The 24,128-nt window shown below is 43.7% G+C and overlaps 2 protein-coding genes across 3 annotated transcripts in view; both read right to left on the reverse strand.

Moving 5' to 3' along the window:
* The window catches only part of scn1ba (sodium channel, voltage-gated, type I, beta a), a 31,665-nt gene extending 17,158 nt beyond the window's left edge, over positions 1-14,507 (reverse strand). Inside the window, exon 1 of one of the 2 annotated variants that reach the window (XM_072461077.1) lies at positions 13,456-14,507. In XM_072461077.1, the coding sequence (XP_072317178.1) occupies positions 13,456-13,516 (61 nt within the window). In that variant the 5' untranslated portion in view covers positions 13,517-14,507. The remainder of the gene's footprint in view (positions 1-13,455) is intronic. The other variant, XM_072461076.1, reaches the window with a different exon arrangement.
* A 4,944-nt stretch (positions 14,508-19,451) lies between these two features.
* LOC140374066 (uncharacterized) lies at positions 19,452-23,781 on the reverse strand. Its single transcript, XM_072460844.1, has 5 exons — positions 23,669-23,781; positions 22,868-23,221; positions 21,016-21,276; positions 19,677-19,733; positions 19,452-19,588 (listed from the first exon to the last, which is right to left on the reverse strand). The coding sequence occupies exons 1-5, from the start codon at positions 23,754-23,756 to the stop codon at positions 19,452-19,454; spliced, it is 897 nt and encodes a 298-aa protein (XP_072316945.1). The 5' UTR covers positions 23,757-23,781.
* Positions 23,782-24,128: the final 347 nt, after the last annotated feature.

Genomic DNA, 24,128 nt, shown 5'->3' on the forward strand with positions numbered 1-24,128 from the left:
TCCCTCTCTCTTTCTCTCTCTCTCTTCCCCCCTCTCTCTCTCCCTCACTCTCTTCCCCTCTCTCTCTCTCTCCTCACTCTCTTCCCCCCTCTCTCTTTCTCTCTCTCCCTCACTCTCTTCCCCCCTCTCTCTCTCTCTCCCTCACTCTCTTCCCCTCTCTCTCTCCCTCACTCTCTTCCCCTCTCTCTCTCTCTCTCTCCCTCACTCTCTTCCTCCCTCTCTCTCTCTCTCTCTCTCTCTCTCTCTCTCTCTCTCTCTCTCTCTCTCTCTCTCTCTCTCTCTCTTCTCTCTCTCTCTTCCCCCCTCTCTCTCTCCCTCACTCTCTTCCCCCCTCTCTCTCTCCCTCACTCTCTTCCTCCCTCTCTCTTTCTCTCTCTCTTCCCCCCTCTCTCTCTCCCTCACTCTCTTCCCTCCTCTCTCTTTCTCTCTCTCTCCCTCACTCTTCCCCCCTCTCTTTCTCTCTCCCTCACTCTCTTCCCCTCACTCTCTTCCCCTCTCTCTCTCTCTCTCTCTCTCTCCCTCACTCTCTTCCCCCCTCTCTCTCTCTCTCTCCCTCACTCTCTTCCCCCCCTCTCTCTCTCCCTCACTCTCTTCCCCCCTCTCTCTCCCTCACTCTCTTCCCCTCTCTCTCTCTCCCTCACTCTCTTCCCCCCTCTCTTTCTCTCTCCCTCACTCTCTTCCCCTCTCTCTCTCTCTCTCCCTCACTCTCTTCCCCTCTCTCTCTCTCTCTCTCTCTCCCTCACTCTTCCCCCCTCTCTCTCTCTCTCTCTCTCTCTCTCTCTCTCCCTCACTCTCTTCCCCCCCTCTCTCTCCCTCTCTCTCTCCCTCACTCTCTTCCCCTCTCTCTCTCTCCCTCACTCTCTTCCCCTCTCTCTCTCTCTCCCTCACTCCCTTCCCCACCTCTCTCTTTCTCTCTCTCTCTGTTTATCTCTCTTCCTCTCTCTCGCTCTTCTTCCATGTCGCTCTTCCCATCCCTACCACTTTCTCTCTCTCTTCCTCTCTTTCTTTTTGTCTCTCTCTCTCTCTCACCCACCTCTTCTCTCTCTCTCTCTCACCCGCCCCTTCTTTCTCTCTCTCTCTCTCTCTCACCTGCCCCTTCTCTCTCTCTCTCTATCACCCTCCCTCTCTCACCCGCCCCTTCGTTCTCTCTCTCTCTCTCTCACCCGCCCCTTCTCTCTCTCTCTCTCTCTCTCTCTCTCACCCGCCCCTTCTCTCTCTCTCTCTCTCTCTCTCTCTCACCCTCCCCTTCTTTCTCTCTCTCCTCTCAGTTGATTTTATGCACTGTACATGTTTTCTCTGATGTCCTCCAGGGGTCATGACCTCTGACCTCTGCTCCTCTGTATATAATGCTTTCATGTTTGCAGTAGCTCACACACTGCTTGTGTTGTGTAGCGCTGCAGATCCAGTATGAGCAGGTGGGCTCTACACAAAGCACACACACCTGTGTTTGCACTTCCAGTCCAGACTTTAAACACTTCATTGTATTACAAAATGATGTCTTATTTACTGCTTACATTGCAGGAACTTATTTAATTGTTTGATTCAGCATGACAAATCATTTTAAGGCTCAATTTCATGTAATATCCTCAAATGTATTCAGATTATGTTGCTGCACATCATAGAATCTTCAGCTAGTCCAATAATAAAGCCACATGGAAATAATAATGCTAAATACTCAACTCAGTGTTTATTCAAAATTAGTCTGACACTCTCCTTGAACCGACACCTTAACGTGGTGGAGGGGTTTGAGTGCCCGAATGATCCCGGGAGCTATGTTGTCGGGGGCGTCATGCCCCTGGTAGGGTCTTCCAAGGCAAACAGGTCCTAGGTGACGGGTCAGGGGCCCGGCCGGGCACTGCCCGAAAGAGCGATGTGGGGCCGCCCTCCCGTGGGCCCACCACCCACAGGAGGATCCATAAGGGGCCGGTGCAGAGAGATCTGGGCGGCAGTCGACGGCAGGGGCCTCGGCGACCAGATCTCCAGACACAGAGACTAACTCTGGGGACATGGAATGTCACCTCGCTGGGGGGGAAAGAGCCTGAGCTTGTGCGGGAGGTTGATCGATACCGACTAGATATATTCGGCCTCACCTCCACGCACAGTTTGGGCTCTGGAACCCATCTCCTCGAGACGGGCTGGACACTCCACTTCTCTGGTGTTGCCCGCGGGGAGAGGCGGCGGGCTGGTGTGGGCTTGCTTATAGCCCCTCAGCTCAGCCGCCACGTGTTGGAGTTTACCCCGGTGAACGAGAGGGTCGCGTCCCTCCGCCTTCGGGTGGGGGACAGGTCTCTCACTGTTGTGGCGGCCTACGGGCCGAACAGCAGTGCAGAGTACCCGGCCTTCTTGGATTCCTTGGGAGGGGTACTGGACAGTGCACCGACCGGGGACTCCGTTGTTCTACTGGGGGACTTCAACGCCCACGTGGGCAATGACAGTGACACCTGGAGAGGGGTGATCGGGAAGAACGGCTTCCTCGATCTGAACCCGAGCGGTGTTCAGGTATTGGACTTCTGTGCTAGCCACGGATTGTCCATAACGAACACCATGTTCAAGCACAAGGGTGTCCATCAGTGCACATGGCACCAGGAATCCCTAGGCCGGAGGTCAATGATCGACTTTGTTGTCGTGTCATCAGACCTCCGGCCGCGTGTCTTGGACACTCGGGTGAAGAGAGGGGCAGAGTTGTCAACCGATCACCACCTGGTGGTGAGTTGGATCCGCTGGCGGAGGAGGAAGCCAGACAGACTTGGCAGACCCAAGCGCATTGTGAGGGTCTGTTGGGAACGTCTTGTGGAGCCCTCTGTCAGTAGGGTATTCAACTCGCACCTCCGGGAGAGCTTCTCCCATGTCCCGGGGGAGACTGGGGACATTGAGTCCGAGTGGACCATGTTCTCCGCCTCCATTGTTGATGCGGCTGCTCGGAGTTGTGGTCGTAAGGTCTCCGGTGCCTGTCGTGGCGGCAACCCCCGAACCCGGTGGTGGACACCGGAAGTAAGGGATGCCGTCAGACTGAAGAAGGAGGCCTATCAGGCCACTCTGGCTTGTAGGTCTCTGGAGGTCATCGACGGGTATCGGCAGGCCAAGCGAGCCGCGGCTCGTGCTGTCGCAGAGGCAAAAACCCGGGCCTGGGAGGAGTTCGGGGAGGCCATGGAGGAGGACTATCGGTCGGCACCAAAGAAATTCTGGCAAACCGTCCGGCGCCTCAGGAGGGGGAAGCAGTGTCTCACCAACACCGTTTACGGTGCGGGTGGAGGCCTGCTGACCTCGACTGGGGATGTCGTCGGACGGTGGAAGGAATACTTTGAGGATCTCCTTAATCCCTCAGTCACGTCTTTCGAAGAGGAAGTAGAGACCGGGGAGGTTGTTCGCAAACTCCTCGGTGGCAGGGCTCCGGGGGTGGATGAGATCCGCCCTGAGTACCTAAAGTATCTGGATGTTGTAGGACTGTCTTGGTTGACACGTCTCTGCAACATCGTGTGGCGGTCGGGGACCGTGCCTCTGGACTGGCAGACCGGGGTGGTGGTCCCTCTGTTCAAGAAGGGGGACCGGAGTGTGTGTTCCAACTACAGAGGGATCACACTCCTCAGCCTCCCGGGTAAGGTCTATTCCAAGGTACTGGAGAGGAGAATCCGACCGATAGTCGAACCTCGGATTCAGGAGGAGCAGAGTGGTTTTCGTCCCGGTCGTGGAACACTGGACCAGCTCTATACCCTCCATCGGGTGCTCGAGGGCTCATGGGAGTTTGCCCAACCAGTCCACATGTGCTTTGTGGATCTGGAGAAGGCTTTCGACCGTGTCCCTCGGGGTGTCCTTTGGGGGGTGCTCCGGGAGTACGGGGTCCGGGGCCCTTTGCTCAGGGCTGTCCGGTCCCTGTATGACCGGAGCAGGAGCTGTGTTCGCATTGCCGGCAGTAAGTCAGACCTGTTCCCAGTGCATGTTGGACTCCGCCAGGGCTGCCCTTTGTCACCGGTTCTGTTCATAATTTTTATGGACAGAATTTCTAGGCGCAGTCAGGGGTCGGAGGGTGTCCGGTTTGGGGACCACAGGATCTCATCTCTGCTGTTTGCAGACGATGTTGTCCTGATGGCTCCATCAAACCCGGACCTGCAACATGCACTGGGACGGTTTGCAGCCGAGTGTGAAGCGGCTGGGATGAGAATCAGCACCTCCAAATCCGAGGCCATGGTTCTCGACCGGAAAAAGGTGGCTTGCCCTCTCCAGGTGGGTGGGGTGTACTTGCCCCAAGTGGAGGAGTTCAAGTATCTCGGGGTCTTGTTCACGAGTGAGGGAAGGATGGAGCGTGAGATCGACAGGCGGATCGGTGCAGCGGCTGCAGTGATGCAGTCGCTGCATCGGACCGTTGTGGTAAAGAGGGATCTGAGCCGAAAGGCAAAGCTCTCTATTATTTACCGGTCGGTCTACGTTCCTACCCTCACCTATGGTCATGAGCTTTGGGTAGTGACCGAAAGAACAAGATTGCGGATACAAATGGTCGAAATGAGTTTACTCCGCCGTGTGGCTGGGCGCTCCGTGAGGAGCTCGGCCCACGGGGGGAGCTCGAAGTAGAGCCGCTGCTCCTCCACGTCGAGAGGAGCCAGCTGAGGTGGCTCGGGCATCTGTTCCGGAGCCTCCTGGGCGCCTCCCTCGGGAGGTGTTTCAGGCATGTCCCACCGGGAAGAGGCCCCGGGGAAGACCCAGGACACGCTGGAGAGACTATGTCTCTCGGCTGGCCTGGGAACGCCTCGGGATCCCCCCGGTGGAGTTGGAGGAAGTGTCTGGGGAGTAGGAAGTCTGGGAGTCCCTGCTCAGACTGCTGCCCCCGCGACCCGGCCCCGGATAAAGCGGCAGAAGATGGATGGATGGATGGATGGATAGTCTGACACTACACGTTTTACATGCAATTTAGATTTTTGAGTGACGAATGTATTTGCCAATAGTTGTTATTTTTTGAACAATATTTTTGACTTGTGAATCTGCATGGTTGTTTAGCACACATTCACAGAACATTAATGTTTGTTTTTAGCGTTTAACTTCTTGCTTTGTTAGATATTTATACTACAGCTGCAACCAACAATTATTTTAGTAGTCGACTATAGTCAAATTATTATTTGTATGGTATATTGAGATTTTTTAAAATACATTTACACATTTCAAAAATAAAGCGTATTATATGAAAATCACAAATGACTATGTTTTTCTATTCTCCTTTTTGATTTAATAATGCTGCTCTCTTTGTTATAAAAGGTCTTTTGGCATGTGTTTTAAAGTCTAGACTAGATAATGATGAACGGTTATAAAAAACATTGTATATCAAAGGTGGAATGGACGATTTTTTTCAGCAAATTTTTTATCATATTTCCTCGTGGCGTGGATAAATCATTTGTCCTGCCACGTATCAATCATAAAACGCACCTACCGCTCACCTGCAGCCGCGTCAGGCTCGTCCCCACGTTTCCGCGTGCCTAAGCGCATGGATCTATCATAATATAGTTCCCTCAGTGTACGGGGCAAAATGAAGACGGAGAAAGACAGTTCGAGCTGAAAATCGTCGATTGCGCCTTTAAGTTTTAATTATATATATCATATACATATATCATATAATACGTTTTTATTTAGTTGATTTGTCACAATTATACCAATGATTTTTTTACAGCCCTGTGAGAAAGTCAAAAGAAAGAAAATTTAAAAAAAGAAAATTGAATTAATTGAAAAACCTAACCCACTGCATCGTTTAAACAGCTTAAACTTTCTGTACATTTTAACTTTTGGACACACAATAATTCATTTTTTGTTCTCCTTACAGTCTGTTCTGTTTCACTGCTCTCATTCTTTTTATTGTGAACTTACTTAATGTCATTTTTTACACCATTGTACCATTCATTTGCAAATTATACAATAGTTCCATTTACATCACTACTTTTTCACAAGCTCTAATCTCACCTACACCATGAAGGTCACATTGTCCTTTCAACAGCCCAAAGCATTGTGGGATGTATCATTATCTGTACAGTCGATGTGTGTACAATTAGGGCAGGACGCAGTGGGCCACCGTGCTCCACATTTGCACCGGGAGCTCAAATAGAGTCAAATCAGTCAGAATCAGACTCGAGCGGCACTAGAACACCACCACGTTCAGACCTGCTCCACTTTGAACAGGAGCGCACCAATCGAACGGCCTCGTTTGTGTGTAGACGATAAACAATGACTGTAACGGGTTGGCAAAGATTCAATGACTATGTTTTTGATGGTTTCATGAGGGAGATGTTTGAGCAAATAATAAGGAAAATAATTATGTAAATGTAAAAATAAAAACATTCAGAGACAAGAAATTACCTCTCACAATTTTACACTTTTATACTTGATAATGTTATGTCAAATCAAACGTTCCATCACATACAAATGAATGGGACATAGTATGCAAAATCAAATTTAATGAGCTTTTAGCAGTGTTTCCTCATCACTAACGCACTCAAAGTTGTATTTTGATTGATTCCTGCATGCTTCACTATTCCTGTATTGTCCTGCAGCGCTTAGAAAATTCCTGTTTTCACCTAGCCCCTATTCCCACCCACATCCCTGTCCTTAGTTGTTATTCTTTGAAAAGTTAAAACATGTTTCACACACCTTTTCAAAAATAAAACTTGTAAATGACAATCCGCTGCTTGTTAATATGAAGATAATTCATGAAGATGAATATTGATTCCAATGGGTAATTAAAGCATAAAACATAATTTAAGTTAGTTTCCTGCAAATTTGATTCCATTTGCTGGAAATTCCATTATTGACCTTTCTGTCTGCCGGTCAATCCAGAGCTCTTAGGCCCGGCTGGTGCTCTACAGTGGTCAGAATTGGTTTACATTCTACCTTGCCACTTAAAACGGGCTTCTTGTGAGTGATGTAATTTCCATTTAGTGGCTGGAGTGCAGTGATGGAGTGCACTCGCCGAGCTGGTCTGACCATCTTGTGGACGGAGCTGGGACCATTTGCAGACCAAACGGCTCCTCTGACCTCTCCGGGCATGCATTAATTACATGTTCCCATCATGCATTGGGTTTAGGATGCTCCTGTTCTGGTATGAGGAACAACAAATAAGGCTATGACTCAGGACTTATGATAGTATTTTATTTTTCACTAGTTATAGCCTATTTTTATAGTCTAAATTAGATAGTTGATGACTTTTTATGCCTTTTGAGATGCTCTTAACTTATTGCATTTAAGAGACAAATCCTATTTTTAGTTTCAACTGAATGATATGCATTGACTTGAAAATAAATATACTTAATCATTACTTAGTAGTAGGTTTTGCAATTTAACTGAACTATTTAGCCTTCGATTAAGGAAAGGGCTTTGTAAAAACTCTTTCTTTGCTTCCTTAATAAAATGGTCGGGCAGCACCTATTGTGTAAGTTCGAACTGTTTGTGCCAGTTTGCCCCACTTCTTCTCATGAATATTAACGCACGCACTTTCAAAATAAAATGCTGCTATTTTTACCCGCCTCAATGTACTTTCCCCTCCTCTTTCAGAGCTCCTTTGTCCAGATGTCTGCTTTCCCTGCTCTGCCTTCTGCTTGTAAAACCCGCACCAAAGATAAACACCAAGATAAAAAGGTGTATGCTGTACATATCTATATTCATGCATCACTTCCTTTTTGGTTGATTCTTAACCGAAACAAGATCATCCGTGGCTGCAAAATCTCCCAAAGTGTTAGTGGATGTAACGGGTGAGCAAATATGAGCAAAGTGCAATTTAAAAGAGCTAACATTTCACAAAACAATCGAGCTAAATTGTAAGGATTTATGCTTTATCTGTAAATGAAGCGCATCAGTTCTGGACAGTTCTTTCTCTTTTTCCCTCTGGTTTTTTTGGGGGGTTTTCCTTGCCAAGAAGGAGGTTCTAGACTAAAGATAGGGGATGCTCTGGGAGAGTTGTTCATTTGTATATTTTAAGTGCATGTTGGTTAATCTGCTTGTCTTTTATTGACCGATGTCAGTTTCATTGTTTCTAACTTTCTGTTGGTTAATTCAACACTTTTGTACAGCTCTGCGAGGAGTGATTGCTGATGTGATTTTGGGCTCAACACAAATAAATGGAATTGAATGTAGCAGAGTCAGACACTGTTATTCAATTTGAAAGGCTAAATAGGCCTGTAGTTGTTCCAAGACAATATCAGCTCTTAAATCTGCAAATGGTGCGGGATTAAAGACCAGTTGCTGCGCTGGACGTCCACGGAGCACAATACGTCTTTGTTTATAACAACTCTGGGCTCGGGCTCGGTTGGTCCTCCTCACATTTAGGGGTGTCACGTTGCTGGTGTGTCTTTAAATTTGTGTCACTTCTTGAATTTGGTCCAAACTGTGTGCACAACATACTGATCCAGACCTTGGTCCGAACCGAGACAGCCTCTTTGTTTGGTTCAAAAGTCTGCTGGTCCAAAAGTTCGGACCAAACAATGCACAAGTGTGAAAGCAGCAAAGAACAGGGGTTTCCAAAATGGGGGTCACCGTGGCCATGGGCTTGGGGCCGGGTGGATAGAATGAGAAAAAATCGAATTTAGTGAAATAAGGACAAATATACATACATTTTATTTTGCAGAGGCAGTGGTTGGTTACATGGCTGTTTAGGGGGTGTGTCGAGGTTGAATTCCTTTAAATTAACCTCAACAAACTATAGTCGATTATGCATTTGTTGTTTTAGTATTTTTAAATGTTGTGACTGTCAAAAAAGCTTGCTGTATTTGATCAAGTTTTGTGTGTCTGGAGTAAACCTATAGCTGGATAATTGAGTCATAAACTGTCCTACATGCGGCGCCATCAGACGTGTCAAGGCTGTGACTGCGTCCGGAGCAGGATGGAGTGCACAGTGCTTTTTATGGGAGGACTGCCCTGGCCTTGGCGCACATGATGGAAACACATCCAGTGTGAGGGGCCAAATACAAGGACAGATCACTTACCACTTTGCAGAATACTAAGACCTCAGTTATGGCATTGTTTTAATATTTGTATCAATGCAAGTACTAATATAAGCTATCCAACTTATTTTAATGTCAAGGCAGCTACTTAGGATGTTGGCTACAATATGTCTTTATTTAAAGGGGCACTGCGCATTTTCTGGTGTGATGTTATTGCTTTGCCAAAAATGTTACACAGTATGTCCTTAAAATAATTAATGTAGTAAAAAATGCTTTGAAAACATGCATTTTTATTGTGAGCTTGTCTCCATAAAGTGACGAGTTGAATGCCATACAGTGGAACATTTCAAAAACAAGCAGTAACCTGCCCATGGAGATTTGATAAAAAATGTATTTGGTCGATACAGTGATGTTAATGAATATATATAAAACACATGATGTAAACACGCCTGATCCGTTGTCCCGCATTCACTCTCATTCATACACATGCTTTTAGTGGCAGGGGAAACCTACGCATGGGGAGAACAAGCAAACGCCACAACGAAAGGCCCTGCACCTGGGAATCAATACCAGGACCTACTTGTGGTGAAGCAAGAGCACTAACCGCTGCGCTACCATGACGCCATGGCACCAAGAGCAGGTAGTGAACCCTCCACAAGAAAAATGTACCAAATGCACTTTTGTGACCACACTATTAGCTACATGAGCCACCTACCAAAGTGGTACCTGATGAAAGATGTGTGGAATCAAATGTTTGGAACAACTTCCCTATTACTGGGACAATCGTGGTCCAACTATATTTACACCTTTTGAACCAAGATTCAAGCCTCTCCATATGAACGACATTGCTGTGAAAGCTATGCTCAAATTTGCTAAAGGATTTTTGGCCTGATGCTTCATTAGACAGGTCAGTGTTAGTGGGAAATGAGGATGAGCGAGAAGGAGGACATGCAGCAAACTGTAGTACTACTGTAAACATTTCCTGATAAATACACACTCAAAGTCTGTAACAAGTATACATTTGAGTTTTGTTTGGTCAACATAATGGCCTTTGTTTTAACTGGAGCCATTTCTCCGAAGCATAACTAATATATCCTAGTGCACACCCTGACATGAGCTGACACTGCAGAGGACATACAGTACAGGCTGCTGCTTTATTTATGACTGAGCCTTTCTGTATTAAGGGTCAAAGAGAAGCAATCAGTGTCAAAAACAAACCAGAATAAATAGGTACCATAGTCACATGATTCAAGGACTTTATGTAATCAAATAAAACAGCAAAAGAATAAGCTACAGCTGAATTTAAATATCTATTGATAAAGAAAGCACAATTTAAGGATTAATTCACGTTCACAGTTGCACACACAAGGCAAAAGAAGATTTGAACTATACAGAGACTAAAGCAAGTCTACATCAAGACTAAACAGGGGTCAAACCAGGACCAAACAAGTATGTGTGAATGTAGCCTACAACACCAATGCTAACATAAAACATCAAACAATAAAAACAGAACCGGCAGGACCAGAGAGAGCACAAGATAAGTAAAGAATAAATGTATAAAATAAGAGGATTGCATCCAAAGCAACAAAGGGTTAAAAAATCCAAAAAATCCAAAATAAAAGTCCCATTTTGTCCATTGTCTGTCAAATGTGTCTTTTTTTCCAATGTGCATATGTCAGTTATGATGTCAGTCCAGTCCTTAATCATCCTTAAAACCTCAACCTTCCAAAGATAGCCATCCTATTACTCTCTGGTCGAACCCAACAACACAAGCACAACACAAAAGTTACAAGAATATAACAGAATATATATATATATATTTTTTAAGAGCCCACTGAAGATGGCGGGAAAACCATTAAAAAAAAGTCCTCCAGTAAAGTTAGTAGAACAGTGTCACCTGGGTATTTACAATTCAAAAAAGAAGGGAAAGAATATCAAACTTCTTATTTTACCATCCACGTTGATCCTCAGCGTTGCAGCATAAAGCACTTTCTCTTTTGATGAAAAGCTTTGCGCTTCTCGCTGAGTAGTCACTGACGATAGAGACAGGTCCGGTCCACGGCGAGACGCTTAGATGCCGCCATGACACGCTGTTTATCACTGCAGTTGTGGAGCTTCAGTATAATAGGTTTTGGAAGCCAGGGAGCGATGTGCCCGGTCAAGCTTTATTCTCCCAGCTTTTGTTGGAAGTTTTAGATGTCAAGTCTCCATAAACTTGACCACATCTTTTCATTCAGTGTCTTCTGGAAGACCCACAATAGGCAACTTTACAATGTTCCAGGTCGTCCGTTTGATCCATCATGATGCTCAGACTGTGTCTTTCTTTTTTCTAGCTATTTGACAATTTCTCACATTTTTTCATGAGCTGGCATGACTTTCTAACACATTTTCAGACTTCTCTATACATTTTTTAGTACGCAAATTTGAATAATTAATATCACATTCTGTACATCACTAGTCTCCTGTGATTCCAAAATGACAGAGATATTTCTAAAGTTTAGCACATGGATTTTTAGCTTCTGTTTCTTAATTTCTTAATTTCTCTGCATATTTCTAATGCAAACCAGTGATCGCAATATCGATCCTACCAATACCAATGAGTTTTGAATTAAAATGCATTGAAACTCCTCTGTAATACATTTCAGCTTGGTGTGTAGGGACTGTCATTGTTTAAACTCCACTCCAGCTTGAACTGATCTTAAAATTAAACACAGATAGTACATTCAAATCAAAACAATGTATTTCATTTAATTATTGATATTCACGACAACCAATACTTATCTAAATTAGTATCGATATAGCTTTATATCAGTATTGACTCACCCATCACTAATGCAAACACGTTACCCATATATCATTCTGAGCTGACCCTTCACACTTGTATTAATAACCACAAACAAAGTAAGGTCTCAACGGCAGCATTGAAGAATGAGTGATCAGCTTAGACCTCCACATGCCTCCGCCTGACACTCCAGCAATGTCATTACGCTCAGACTGAGAGAACTAACCTGAGCAGCTGGGCTTTTAGAGAGCAATCCAGTTTTCAGTCACACACTTAAGGACAGGACGTGAGATCGCACTGCCCACATGAACGGTAGCTTAGCAATACGTCAATACAATACATCAGCGCTGCCTGGAACATGGATTGATGAGTCAACCGGAAGAAGAAGAAAGTTGATATTTTTATCTAGTATATCACTAAACCAATATGAAGAGGCATGTTGATCTGAATAATTGTGACAAACTGACTAGAGAAATAATCTTTTGACTGTTTTAATAATCGTTATCTGGTTAAAAACATGCAATTTGTCTTTTATCACAAAGCCAGCACCATTATTTAATATCATGTGAGACAGGGAATATACTCATACTTTGTTGATATTATCTAACAGTTGCTTCATTTAGTATATTTTAAACTTAAATTAGTTGAAATTGTTACATCTTCTGATTATTCAAACTACTAAAATAATCGCTGATATGTCCATTACTAAAATAATCTTTAGTTGCAGCCTTAATAAGCTAATTTAAAGTCTAAAAGTAGATTTAAGAATATGTATTTCAAGTTCATCCACAGTTTAAATCACTGAGTTATTTGTCTCAACACACATCTGTTTACTTCAGACAACTTTTCATTGTTCAATCTATTACACATTTAGTTCACAAATGTGTTTAAATGTTGCAGTTCCATACTTAAAAATAATAGCATAATAGCATTGCATCATCTTATGCAAATAGGTGTTGAATGATGATTGCAAAGACATGTGTGGACCTCTGTGAAACATCACTTTCCAAACAAACTCCTCCCCTTCCTCTCGTGAACTTAAAAATAAGAAGAGAAATAAAAGATAATGTACACTACCTATTTTCACTTGAATGCTTTTCCTGCTTTTCAACAATAATGCCAGTTAGTTGTAGCAGTCGCTGAAACCACGACCGAGGTGCTAACTGATGTCATCACACCTACTGTGAGTATAAAACTACAGTCACTAGACAGACTTGAATGAAATGTAATTACTGTAATGAGCCTGCTGTACTGGGGGCCCCTGGGGATCAAGGTCCCCCAAGCAATTGTGTATCTTGCCTGTTGGGTAGCTACGCCTCTGGACCGTAGTGCCATAATTGTCTTTTCGTAACAAAATCTGACACAACACAACATTCCAAGAGCTGAGACAGAAATCATTAACTACAACTTGGTGCTTATTTATGCTTACAGCCTATTTATTCCAACTCAGGTTAATTATTTTGACTCAGTTCAAAACAAACATAAGCAAGATTATTATATATGTGGGTTAAATTTACTAAGAAAATTGATTTGTGTGGATCAGGTGATCAAATAATAGCCACGTTTGAATAATTAAACAAATGGGCTTCATTTTACCAATTCAACACACCACCTGCATGCAACTTGTATCATCCTTTCCCCTGACACATAACCTCAGCACTTGACAACACATCCATTCAAAAAGACAACATTAAATCGACATGGAGGACATCCCAAGTAAATAGGGGTGCATCGCCATGGCAACCCATGCATGCAGCAACTCACCTTGAAGTGCCAGCACCAGGACCAGGCAGGGTATCAGCCGCCTCCCTTCTCCAGCGCGCATCCTTAAAGAGAGGAGAGAGAAAGAGAGACACAAACACACCAAACTCCGTGGAGGTTCTCAAGCTGTGGGTGTGGTCCCGCCTTGGGTCCGCCTCCTCTTCCTCTTCCTCTTCCTCTTCCTCCACCTGGAAAGCTCCTCAGACGACCAAAGTGAATCGTGCCGGCTTCTTTTTGTGGCAGTGTCCGGTTGCCAATCACTCCTCGGGTTCAGGTTTCAGCCCTTGTTCCAAACTGGGCTTTTGTTCAACTATTTATACAGTGTGGTTGGCACAAGCAGACAGGGAGGTGGGCTCTGGGCGGTTTCAGTAATTACCTATATACAATAGTGTGGAAGACTGTTGGTATAGCTTTGATTGAAAGCCAAAAATGGAAGACTGAGTTTGTTTTGGAAGTTTTAAAAGTATTTATTTGGGTGTCACTCCATTCACCGGAGCTGTTACCAAGTGAGACATTGGGATGGGATGGAAGAAGCTTGTCTTTGGAATTGAAAATATTGAAATGATTGATTTATGTTATTGCTTTCAATGTGCCATTTGCTATAGTGTCAATTCGTGCGATTTTATTTACATGTTTTGCATTGTCTGTAGAAAACGTGCTCACGCCTCTCCGTGCATCCCAGCGCCAGAGACATTCATTTGAAATATAACTGTTCCTGGATTCAATGAATGTGGTCGAAAGCGTCGTCTTTGTCCCCTTCTGTTACCTCTCACTCTTGCACGGGGTTTATCCTTCACATCCAGCTCGTGCCTCGTCCTGACGCGGGCTCGGCGGTGCACAGACTCATCCTCGCGTCACAACGTTATCCCAAAATACAAAACAAATGTGTCCAAACATGTAGCGGAGACGATTACGCACGTGTGGGCACAGGGTATTCCGAAAGGACAGAGGCAGAAGGGGAGGAAAGAGGGGTGGAAACAAGCCCCTCGCTGGCAGAGACGGTGAGCAGTTGGCGGGATGGCATCTTGTGTGCGTCGGTGCTGCGTGCTCGGTCTGGTATGGGATGGGTGAGAGGCGCGAGGAGGGTGAGACTGAGGAAGGGAGGGAGGCTGTGATGCATTGCAGTGGAGAGGGAGGGAGGGAGGGAGAGAGAGGGTGGGGGGGAGAGCTAGAGAGAGGGGAGAGAGAGGAGAGAGAGAGGAAAGTGAGAGGAGAGTAGAGAGAGAGAGGAGAGAGCTAGAGAGAGGAGAGGGAGAGGAGAGCTAGAGAGAGGGGAGAGAGGGGAGAGAGAGGAGAGAGAGAGGAAAGTGAGAGGAGAGTAGAGAGAGAGAGGAGAGAGCTAGAGAGAGGGGAGAGGGAGAGGAGAGCTAGAGAGAGGGGAGAGAGAGGAGAGAGAGAGGAAAGTGAGAGGAGAGTAGAGAGAGAGAGGAGAGAGCTAGAGAGAGGGGAGAGGGAGAGGAGAGCTAGAGAGAGGGGAGAGAGGGGAGAGAGAGGAGAGAGAGAGGAAAGTGAGAGGAGAGTAGAGAGAGAGAGGAGAGAGCTAGAGAGAGGGGAGAGGGAGAGGAGAGCTAGAGAGAGGGGAGAGAGAGGAGAGAGAGAGGAAAGTGAGAGGAGAGTAGAGAGAGAGAGGAGAGAGCTAGAGAGAGGGGAGAGGGAGAGGAGAGCTAGAGAGAGGGGAGAGAGAGGAGAGAGAGAGGAAAGTGAGAGGAGAGTAGAGAGAGAGAGGAGAGAGCTAGAGAGAGGGGAGAGGGAGAGGAGAGCTAGAGAGAGGGGAGAGAGGGGAGAGAGAGGAGAGAGAGAGGAAAGTGAGAGGAGAGTAGAGAGAGAGAGGAGAGAGCTAGAGAGAGGGGAGAGGGAGAGGAGAGCTAGAGAGAGGGGAGAGAGAGGAGAGAGAGAGGAAAGTGAGAGGAGAGTAGAGAGAGAGAGGAGAGAGCTAGAGAGAGGGGAGAGGGAGAGGAGAGCTAGAGAGAGGGGAGAGAGGGGAGAGATAGAGAGAGGGGAGAGAGGGGAGAGAGAGGAGAGAGAGAGGAAAGTGAGAGGAGAGTAGAGAGAGAGAGGAGAGAGCTAGAGAGAGGGGAGAGGGAGAGGAGAGCTAGAGAGAGGGGAGAGAGAGGAGAGATAGAGGAGAGTGAGAGAGCAGAGTAGAGAGAGAGGAGAGAGAGAGAGAGAGGAGAGAGAGGAGAGATAGAGGAAAGTGAGAGAGGAGAGTAGAGAGAGAGCTAGAGAGAGGGGAGAGAGAGGTGAGAGAGAGGAAAGTGAGAGAGGAGAGAGAGAGGAGAGATAGAGAGTGGAAAGAGAGAGTAGAGAGAGAAGAGCGTGGAGAGAGAGAGGAGAGAGTGGAAAGAGGGGAGAGGTGAGAGAGAGGAGAGAGAGGAGAGAGTTGAGAGAGAGCGTGGAGAGAAAGTGGAGAGAGAGTGGAGAGAGCGAGAGGAAAGAGGGAAATTAGAGAGTAGAGAGAGTGGAGAGAGAGAGAGAGAGGGAGGAGAGAGAGAGAGGATAGAGAGAGTGGAGAGAGAGGAGAGATAGAGGAAAGTGAGAGAGGAGAGAGAGAGGAAAGTGAGAGAGGAGAGTAGAGAGAGAGCTAGAGAGAGGGGAGAGAGAGGTGAGAGAGAGGAAAGTGAGAGAGGAGAGAGAGAGGAGAGATAGAGAGTGGAAAGAGAGAGTAGAGAGAGAAGAGCGTGGAGAGAGAGAGGAGAGAGTGGAAAGAGGGGAGAGGTGAGAGAGATGAGAGAGAGGAGAGAGTTGAGAGAGAGCGTGGAGAGAAAGTGGAGAGAGAGTGGAGAGAGCGAGAGGAAAGAGGGAAATTAGAGAGTAGAGAGAGTGGAGAGAGAGAGAGAGAGGGAGGAGAGAGAGAGAGGATAGAGAGAGTGGAGAGAGAGAGAGAAGAGAGAGAGAGTAGAGAGGTGGAGGAGAGGAGGAGGCATGGATCCATCGTTATGGCAACACTGGTTTTGTGTATTGTTTCCGTATTCTCAACAACATGCACGGTGGGGACATGGGGCAGGGCAGGTAAAGCTGCACTGTGTAACTCTTCTCCTTCCTGTCGTCTCCATGGAGATGTAGCTGCTTTTCCTGGACACAGTATGACATTGAACTTATCCTATCCTGCAATGAAAGAGTCTTGTATGGAATGGGTGGATTTATATTTTTATTAATTGAAGTATTTGTATATTTCTGTTAAACAAATCATAATAATAGGGGCGTATGCTGCTTGTTGTCTCCATGGAGATGTTATTGCTTTTCCTGGAATATTCCACTTTCTGATCGTAAACATATTATGCATTTATTGTTACAGTTTTTTTTTACATTGAAAACAGCGCCGGTCTCGCCTCTCCACAGATCTGAATTGTTATTTGGCCTGGTGCTGCTATCTGCTTGTGTCCGTGGATATAGATAGTTTTTGCGAAATATTTCAGGCAAAGCAATAACATTTCCACAAAGATTCCCACCACAAATGTTACATAATGCACCTTTAACTGCTTCAGGGGAGAACGTTTTCATCCTATTCAAGGGAGAAAAACTGCTTCAGAACCAACACAACTAAAAGCCATTTGTGTCATGGAAATACAGAACAATAATAATAATAATGTTAGGCTATTAAAACTAGTAAGTTGACATCACCTTTCCCATTTTGAAGTCCTCATAGATCAACAAGTAAGACGTGTATTTCATAAACAAATATCGTTTCATTTCAGGTATTATGGATTACAATATCTTCACTCGCCACTAGATGGAGACAAAGTGCTGTGTCTGTATTGTTCCAGCAACGGAAACGAAACACTGATTTTTTTTTAGTTTTAACAACGAGTCTTGTCCGGTTTGATAACAGTTGTTGTGTTATTGACTGATTGATTTGTTTGTTTAGTAATGTAGGTATAAAGCAAATGTTGTAAAAAGTACATCAAGAATCATTATGTGAATGTACATAATTGTTTAGGTGCAGGAGTGTGACCAGCGTCTTGGTAGAGGTCTCCACGCCCAGTGTTCATTCTCTTTTCTGTCTTTCTTTATTAATTCCTTAACTTTAATCTTATTTATCTGCTTGTCTCCATGGAGATGTTACTACTTTGGCTTGAATGAAGGTGGCAAACCATCCAACATTTACATACAACAGCATACAATATACCACAAGAATAAGACATTTACATTAATAATAACAATAATAATAATAAATATAGCCGCAAGCGGCAATGATCGGCCCTCGCCACGCCGCCGCCACACCGCCGCCACGCCGCAAGAGGAGGGGGCGCTAACGCGCCACAATTGTCCTTTTATCACGCCTACTGCTGAATCTGTGACGCTGTCACATGTTCTCCCCTTTGTTTTACCATCAAAAAGCAATTTTATTTTGAATTCTTGGCAAAATGTGCGGCTTTGCCGCACAGACACCGTGACTCTTTGAATGAAAATGTGGATAACTTTTGATGGTCCTGAAGATGAGTCTCACCAAATTTCAGGTTAATAGGGCTGACGCCCTGGGAGGAGTTTGTGAAAGTCTAAAGTGTAAACATGTTCTGGCCCCATTGGAATAACATGGGAGGTTTCGGTCATCGTTACGGCAACGCCATAACAATTATGACATGGGTCTCATTGACTTTTTTGATGGGGATGCTAAAATTGAGTTGTGTGTCAAATTTCATATAATTTCGCAAAACTAAACATTTAACCTCCATATAAAATCTGTAGGGGGCGCTGTGGCGCCAAATGAATTTATTTCACTTCAAGTAGGTTTAGGGCAAAGAGTTTAACAACTGATTCTAATTTGACGCAATTCGGACTTTATCTGCGCAAACGGCAGAAATTTTAAATATGGGAGATTTCTGAAATTCTAGCTACAGTTTGTGGCTTCGCCGCACAGAGACCGTGAGAGGTATCAATGTAATTTGGATAACTTTTGATGTCCCACTCCTCAGTAGCATTTTCACCAAATTTCAGCTTTTTAGGGCCAACGCCCTGGGAGGAGTTCGTAAAAGTACGACGTTTGGAAAAACTCCGAAGTCATGTTTAGCCATTTTTGAAGCAATATGGCCGACATTTGGTTCGGGGGACGGCGTTGCCGTAATAATATTTTTTACTTCTCTTGTCACCATCTACCTCTGCGCCAAATTTCATGATTCTACGATCAGATTTTTTTTGGGTCATTTCCCATCTCTCAATGCATTTTTGGTACATTTGGTGGCGCTGACGCGCCAATTTTTTTATTTTAGAAAAGGGAAATAGCCAGAATGTAGAGAGGCACGATTTTTAGAGGTGTGCAAATTTTTGTGACTTTTCGTCAATGTTCACTGGGTGAAAAATAGGGGGGTTGGTCCCGAGAAGAAGAAGAAGAAGAAAGAAAGAAAGAAAGAAAGAAAGAATAATATTCCGATGCGAAAACAATGTTTCCCATTTTTCAAATATCATAAACTATACATTTTCGGAAAGCGCTCGCGCTTTCCTACCTCATGGTGTGGGTCCCTGGTCACTGACGGGTACTTTCGATAATTTTGAGTGGGCTCCGCCCACTTTGTGTTTTTGGCCCTCTATACAGTAATAATGTTCAATTTTTGCATTACATGCTTATATGCACGGAACATGCAAGAGATGGGGAACGTATTCGTGAGCTACTTAGCGCAAATGAGTGCTTTATATGGGGATGACGACCGCGAAGCGGTCGTCATCCCCATGTAAAGTGCTCGTTTAGTGCGAACTTTTGCACGGGCTTCGCCCGTTTACAACGGTAATGTTCCATTTTCCTACAACTAATTAGTATGCACGGGGCGTGCATGAGTGGAGGAGTGCGTTAGTGAGTGTTTGGAAGTGGGCGAGCGCTTCGCGCTCGATTTCGTGCGCACTACGTGCGCACTTTCGCAGCCGTGCTTCGCACGGCCTTACGAGATTAATAGGCCTCTCGCCAGCTTGTGGCGCTTGGGCCTAATAATGATGATGATGATGATGATGATGATGATGATGATAATTATGATGAAATTATGCTAAAACACCTAAAAATAATAATATTTTTACTGCGTTCCATTGTAGGTGATCCATAGTCTGCAGCAGATTTGACTTAACATCACAATGGTCAGAGCTGACAGGAGGACCACCTGGACCAGGATAAGTCCACTATATAAGAACCAGGGCTCTGGATATTTCTCTTCTGACACAAGAGGAAAACAAATATCAGGTTATGCTCAAAGAGGAAGTAAAAGCAGAGGGTTGTGGTTTTGTTTTAAATATAGACTCACCTGAGACAGACACGTTTCCTGAGAAAGTACCCGTTTCATCAACTAGTCCTCCATCCCCTAATGAAAAAAGGATGTAAAAGTGTTTTTGAGTAGACAAACTTTTGCTATTACAGTTTTTCTCGATTGCTTTTACCGGTAAACTAGAACCCACTTGGTCTTCATGACTTCTTTCTTTGCACAGCAGAAGTCTTCTCTTGTGAATGTGTTCATACATTGTCATTGGGTTCAAACATTTCTCACACCATTTTGCAAAACAGTTAACACAGATATCATTCAAAAAACCCAGACAGAAGGAAAACATCTTTTCACATGTGCTATAGATTCCTTGCATAAGTCTGAATCACTGATTCACCTGTGAAACTCCTTTGCACATTTCTTCAATAGAAATCACTCACTCTCCACTTATAGGTGCCCAGGACATGGGTGCTGAAGAATGTCAGGGCTGGATACGTCATGCAAGGAGATTTTTCCCTCGATGCCAGAGAAAATATCAAATACGATGTGGATGAACCTGTGGCCCTTTCGTCGTGAATGAATAGAGAATGACTCATTTGAACACAGTTGTAACTGTATTTTCCCATATTTTCCAATTTTTCTCTGTATTTCAGTTTTAAGCCAAAGTTTTGAGGAATGGAATTGTGTCTGATTTTGAGTATTTCTGTGTAAAGTAAAACTATGTAAAGCAAGGAAAAGCCACTGGCATGTCAACAGGACATGTGAGGCTGCATTGGTTCATATTGATGGCCATATTTTTTAGTGTGAAATGATTGATTAAAGATGCTTTTGAATTGGCAACAGGTTGTAGTGTTTGAAGGCAAGATTTGCTTTTGCTGCATGTTTTAAGTGTTTTGAGACAGTAACAGCCTTTTGCAAGCAAAATGTGTCATTTTGTCCAGAGAGCTTTTGTTATGACACAGGTGTGAACTGGGGTTTTTGAACGATATCTGTGTTAACTGTTTTGCAAAATGGTGTGAGAAATGTGTGAACTCAATGAAAATGTATGAACACATTCACAAGAGAAGACTTCTGCTGTGCAAAGAAAGAAGTCATGAAGACCAAGTGGGTTCTAGTTTACCTAAGCAGATAAAGAAACATTGTGAATTGTTCTTATTGTTGATTAGGTGTAATTGTATTGTATCATTTATTCCTACAAATGAGGGACTGGCTAAACTAAACTAATTAAGTTTTTTAGACAGGTTTAATGATGCTTTGGCTTTATCTGCCGATTCCTAATATATTGACTAAAAGAGCAGAGACTAAAAATAACATCTATTACTTTAAAACACAAATACGTTAACAGGATATTGGCTGAATCGATAGTGTATCCATGTGTGTTTACCTGACAGCGGATTCAGAAACGTACTTGAGGATATCAGCTCCCCATTGAAGTAAAGACTACACTGATATTTCTGACGACTCCCAAAGGCGATGCTCTGAAACAGGGTGACATGGAGTGAAGATGTGGTGTCCAGCACTGAAGTGGAGTTTAGGGTTTGACCGCCTGAAGAACTGGACAGCTCAAACCCTGGATGTGGGGAAACGTGGACCCCGCACTGCAGCACACTGCTGTTGAGGCCAGACGTCTGGAACAGTATTTCATCTAAAAAACAGAGGAATAATTCAGATGTTTCAAGACTGAAGCACATTGACTTTCTTTATGAATGTTTGTGCAAAAATAGACAATTATTTGTAATAGATTTTTTAAATATTCTACTTAAAAACAGTTTTCTACATATAGTCATCATGGATGATTTTCCCTTTGCATAAAAAAAAATAAAAAAAACTACTAGAAAGCTGTGTTAAAATTCTAAATGGGCATATAGTTTAGGAGCTGACTTAATTCTCTCATGCACAGGCATTCAGCCCAGTACGCTGTAAACTTGTAAACTCACTAAGAAATAACACTAACAAATACGCCTACTTATATTCAAGATTTTGCCATTATGTTGACAAGAGCAGAAAGTATGTTGTAACACTGGTGTGAGCGAGAGGAAGTGAACGGAGCTAACATTTCAGACTGAACCTCCTCCGTCATGGTTCAAATTGGGTACAGGATCTTTAATACGAAACAGGCTTCTTACAAATGTAGGTCTATAACTTTAAAAGGATATGGAAAATCGTCTGTATTCGATGTTGATGATGAATTTGAATCTAACAGATACTTTACTCTATATTCAGTGCATTGGTGTTAAAACTTTTCTCATAAGGCTGACATATTGTAACATGTTTAATGGAAGGCCACAGACTGACACAGGTCACCCTACAATCATTCAGAAAGTACATTAAATGCGGTGTGACCTTTTATTTAAAACCTTTATATTGGTCTATTCAAAGAAAATGTTGGTTACTGATAATCTGATGGTAGAGAATTGTCATTTAGCAATACAAATAATTTAGTTGGGCCAGTTCTATTGAGTTTGTTTCAGATTATAAATTCCTTGGTTTAATTCTAGACAAAGAGCTGTATTTTAAAGATCATCTACACAAATTGACTGATGAATGGAAGGTAAAGTTCGGGCTCTTTTATTGTAATAAACCTGTTTTTACCCTTGAAGCTCGTAAACGTCTGGTATCAGCCACTTTTATGCTTCTTGGATTATGACAATGCTCTGTATATAAATGCAACTGCCAAATGTTTGAAATGGTTGGATACTGTGTATTTGAGATTCACAGTAGGTCGTGGCAGGCTCACCCACCTCTGTGAACTCTGCTAAGGCTGGATGGCCTTCTTTGGGTGCCAGGAGGGTCACACTTTGTATTTTTTTAGTGTATATATGTATTTGTAAATATATGTAAATATGATATATTAAATATGTAAATTATTTACATATTTAATATATCATATTTACAGTAAATATGATATAATATGTAAATATGATATATTCATATGTAAATGTGTGGCCCTGAGAGGAGAGCTTGGGTCATTATGCCCTGCGCTCATGTGAAATGTTTAGCTTGTTGGTGTCCTGTGAGGACTGACAGGGGAGAGAGTGAAACATTTTTTAAAGAAAAGGATGCTACAAAAATGTTTGTGCTTTTAAATGTAAACTCTGTTTTCATTTGTTCTGTCTCTTAATTGTGTAAATGTTTATCATTCGTGTGCAGCCGTTTTTTTTTCTTTGCCCCAAGTTATCCTTGAAAAAGAGGTCTCTCATATATATATATATGTATATATTATAATACATATTTACCATAAAGCAGCAGCTCTGTTGCTCTCCCTTTCTCCCTGAAGCTCCCTCTCTGTTGCGTGGTGACTGACACTTTGCACAGGTACTCTCCCCTGTCCTCCCACTGAACATCTTTAAACCGTATGGACAGGTTCAAAGCCTTCTGCTGCTGATCCAGGCGTGCCACCCGGTGTTCGTACTCCCTGGATGGGTGCAACATTTTTTCCTGGTCTTCCTTCTTAAATAACCAGTATAGAACAGGCGGGATGGTCAGTGTGTCATCACCGGACACTTTGAGGAGACAAGGAAAGGTAACATCTTGGCCCAGGGAGGCAGTAATGACCAAAGGCTGCTCGATACTAACTCCCGAGCACACACCTGAAAAACAAAATACTGCACATGAACTCAAGAGAAGATATAGTATACCTGCCTGTAGTTTCCGGTACAAACTGAACAGAAATACATAGATAGAATAAAGATACACTTTTTAAGCATGTACGGTCAACAACAAGTATATATTTGTTTTTGTGTGTGCTAAAATTGTCTTCACTGTTGTTAGGAGCAATTTTGTCAATAAACAGAAATTATATTAATGCTGATCACACAATTTGTTTCTTCAAATATTGATGATCTCTGTTTTTTTTTTTTTAAATCTACAGAAAGCAAAACTATAAATCATAGGTTTGCGTGAGCCTATTTAAAGTCTGTCAGGTCTATTTCCAGATGCCTATGGGTAATAATTTGAGTAAAACAACAACAAAAAACAGAGAATAGCAGCAAAAACTCTAGGCCAGTGATAATTTAAAGGTTTGCAGTCAATCGTACCTGAAACTAGGAGATCGATCATAAAAATCCTTATTGCCCATTTCATTTTTACATTGCTCAGTCCAGAAAACACACAGAGCAAAGTCATTGTCTCTGATCATGTGTGTATCTGACAAGCTCTGAACAATGCGGGGGACTACTTCCTTTTGCAAGCAGTAGTAAAAAAAAAACTAACCAGTAGAAAGTTCAAATTCAAATAAACTAAATGGGCATATAGCTAACTTAAATTGCATATTCCCTCATGCACAGAAGCACACGTGGCATTCAGCCCAATACGCTGTAAACACACCAAGAAAACAAATATGCCAACATATATTAAGATTTTGCCAGAAAGAGCAGATAGTATGTTTCACTGTCAGTGGAACGGAGCTAACATTTCAGACTGAACCTCCTCCGTCATGGTTCAAATTGGGTACAGGATCTTTAATACGAAACAGGCTTCTTACAAATGTACGTCTAT

Source organism: Eucyclogobius newberryi, unplaced genomic scaffold, assembly GCF_026437365.1.
Source record: "Eucyclogobius newberryi isolate DKJ021-1_F unplaced genomic scaffold, fEucNew1.0.hap1 SCAF_3, whole genome shotgun sequence".
Lineage (NCBI taxonomy): Eukaryota > Metazoa > Chordata > Actinopteri > Gobiiformes > Gobiidae > Eucyclogobius > Eucyclogobius newberryi.

What these genes read in the sequence shown, in the direction of transcription:
- LOC140374066 (XM_072460844.1), bottom strand. Translation starts at nt 23,756, where the DNA reads ATGACTTTGCTCTGTGTGTTTTCTGGACTGAGCAATGTAAAAATGAAA. An exon ending in GATCGATCTCCTAGTTTCAG is followed by an intron (nt 23,222 to 23,668) that starts GTACGATTGACT and finishes TTTGTTTTTCAG; the next exon opens with GTGTGTGCTCGGGAGTTAGT. An exon ending in AGGAAACGTGTCTGTCTCAG is followed by an intron (nt 19,589 to 19,676) that starts GTGAGTCTATAT and finishes CTCTTGTGTCAG; the next exon opens with AAGAGAAATATCCAGAGCCC.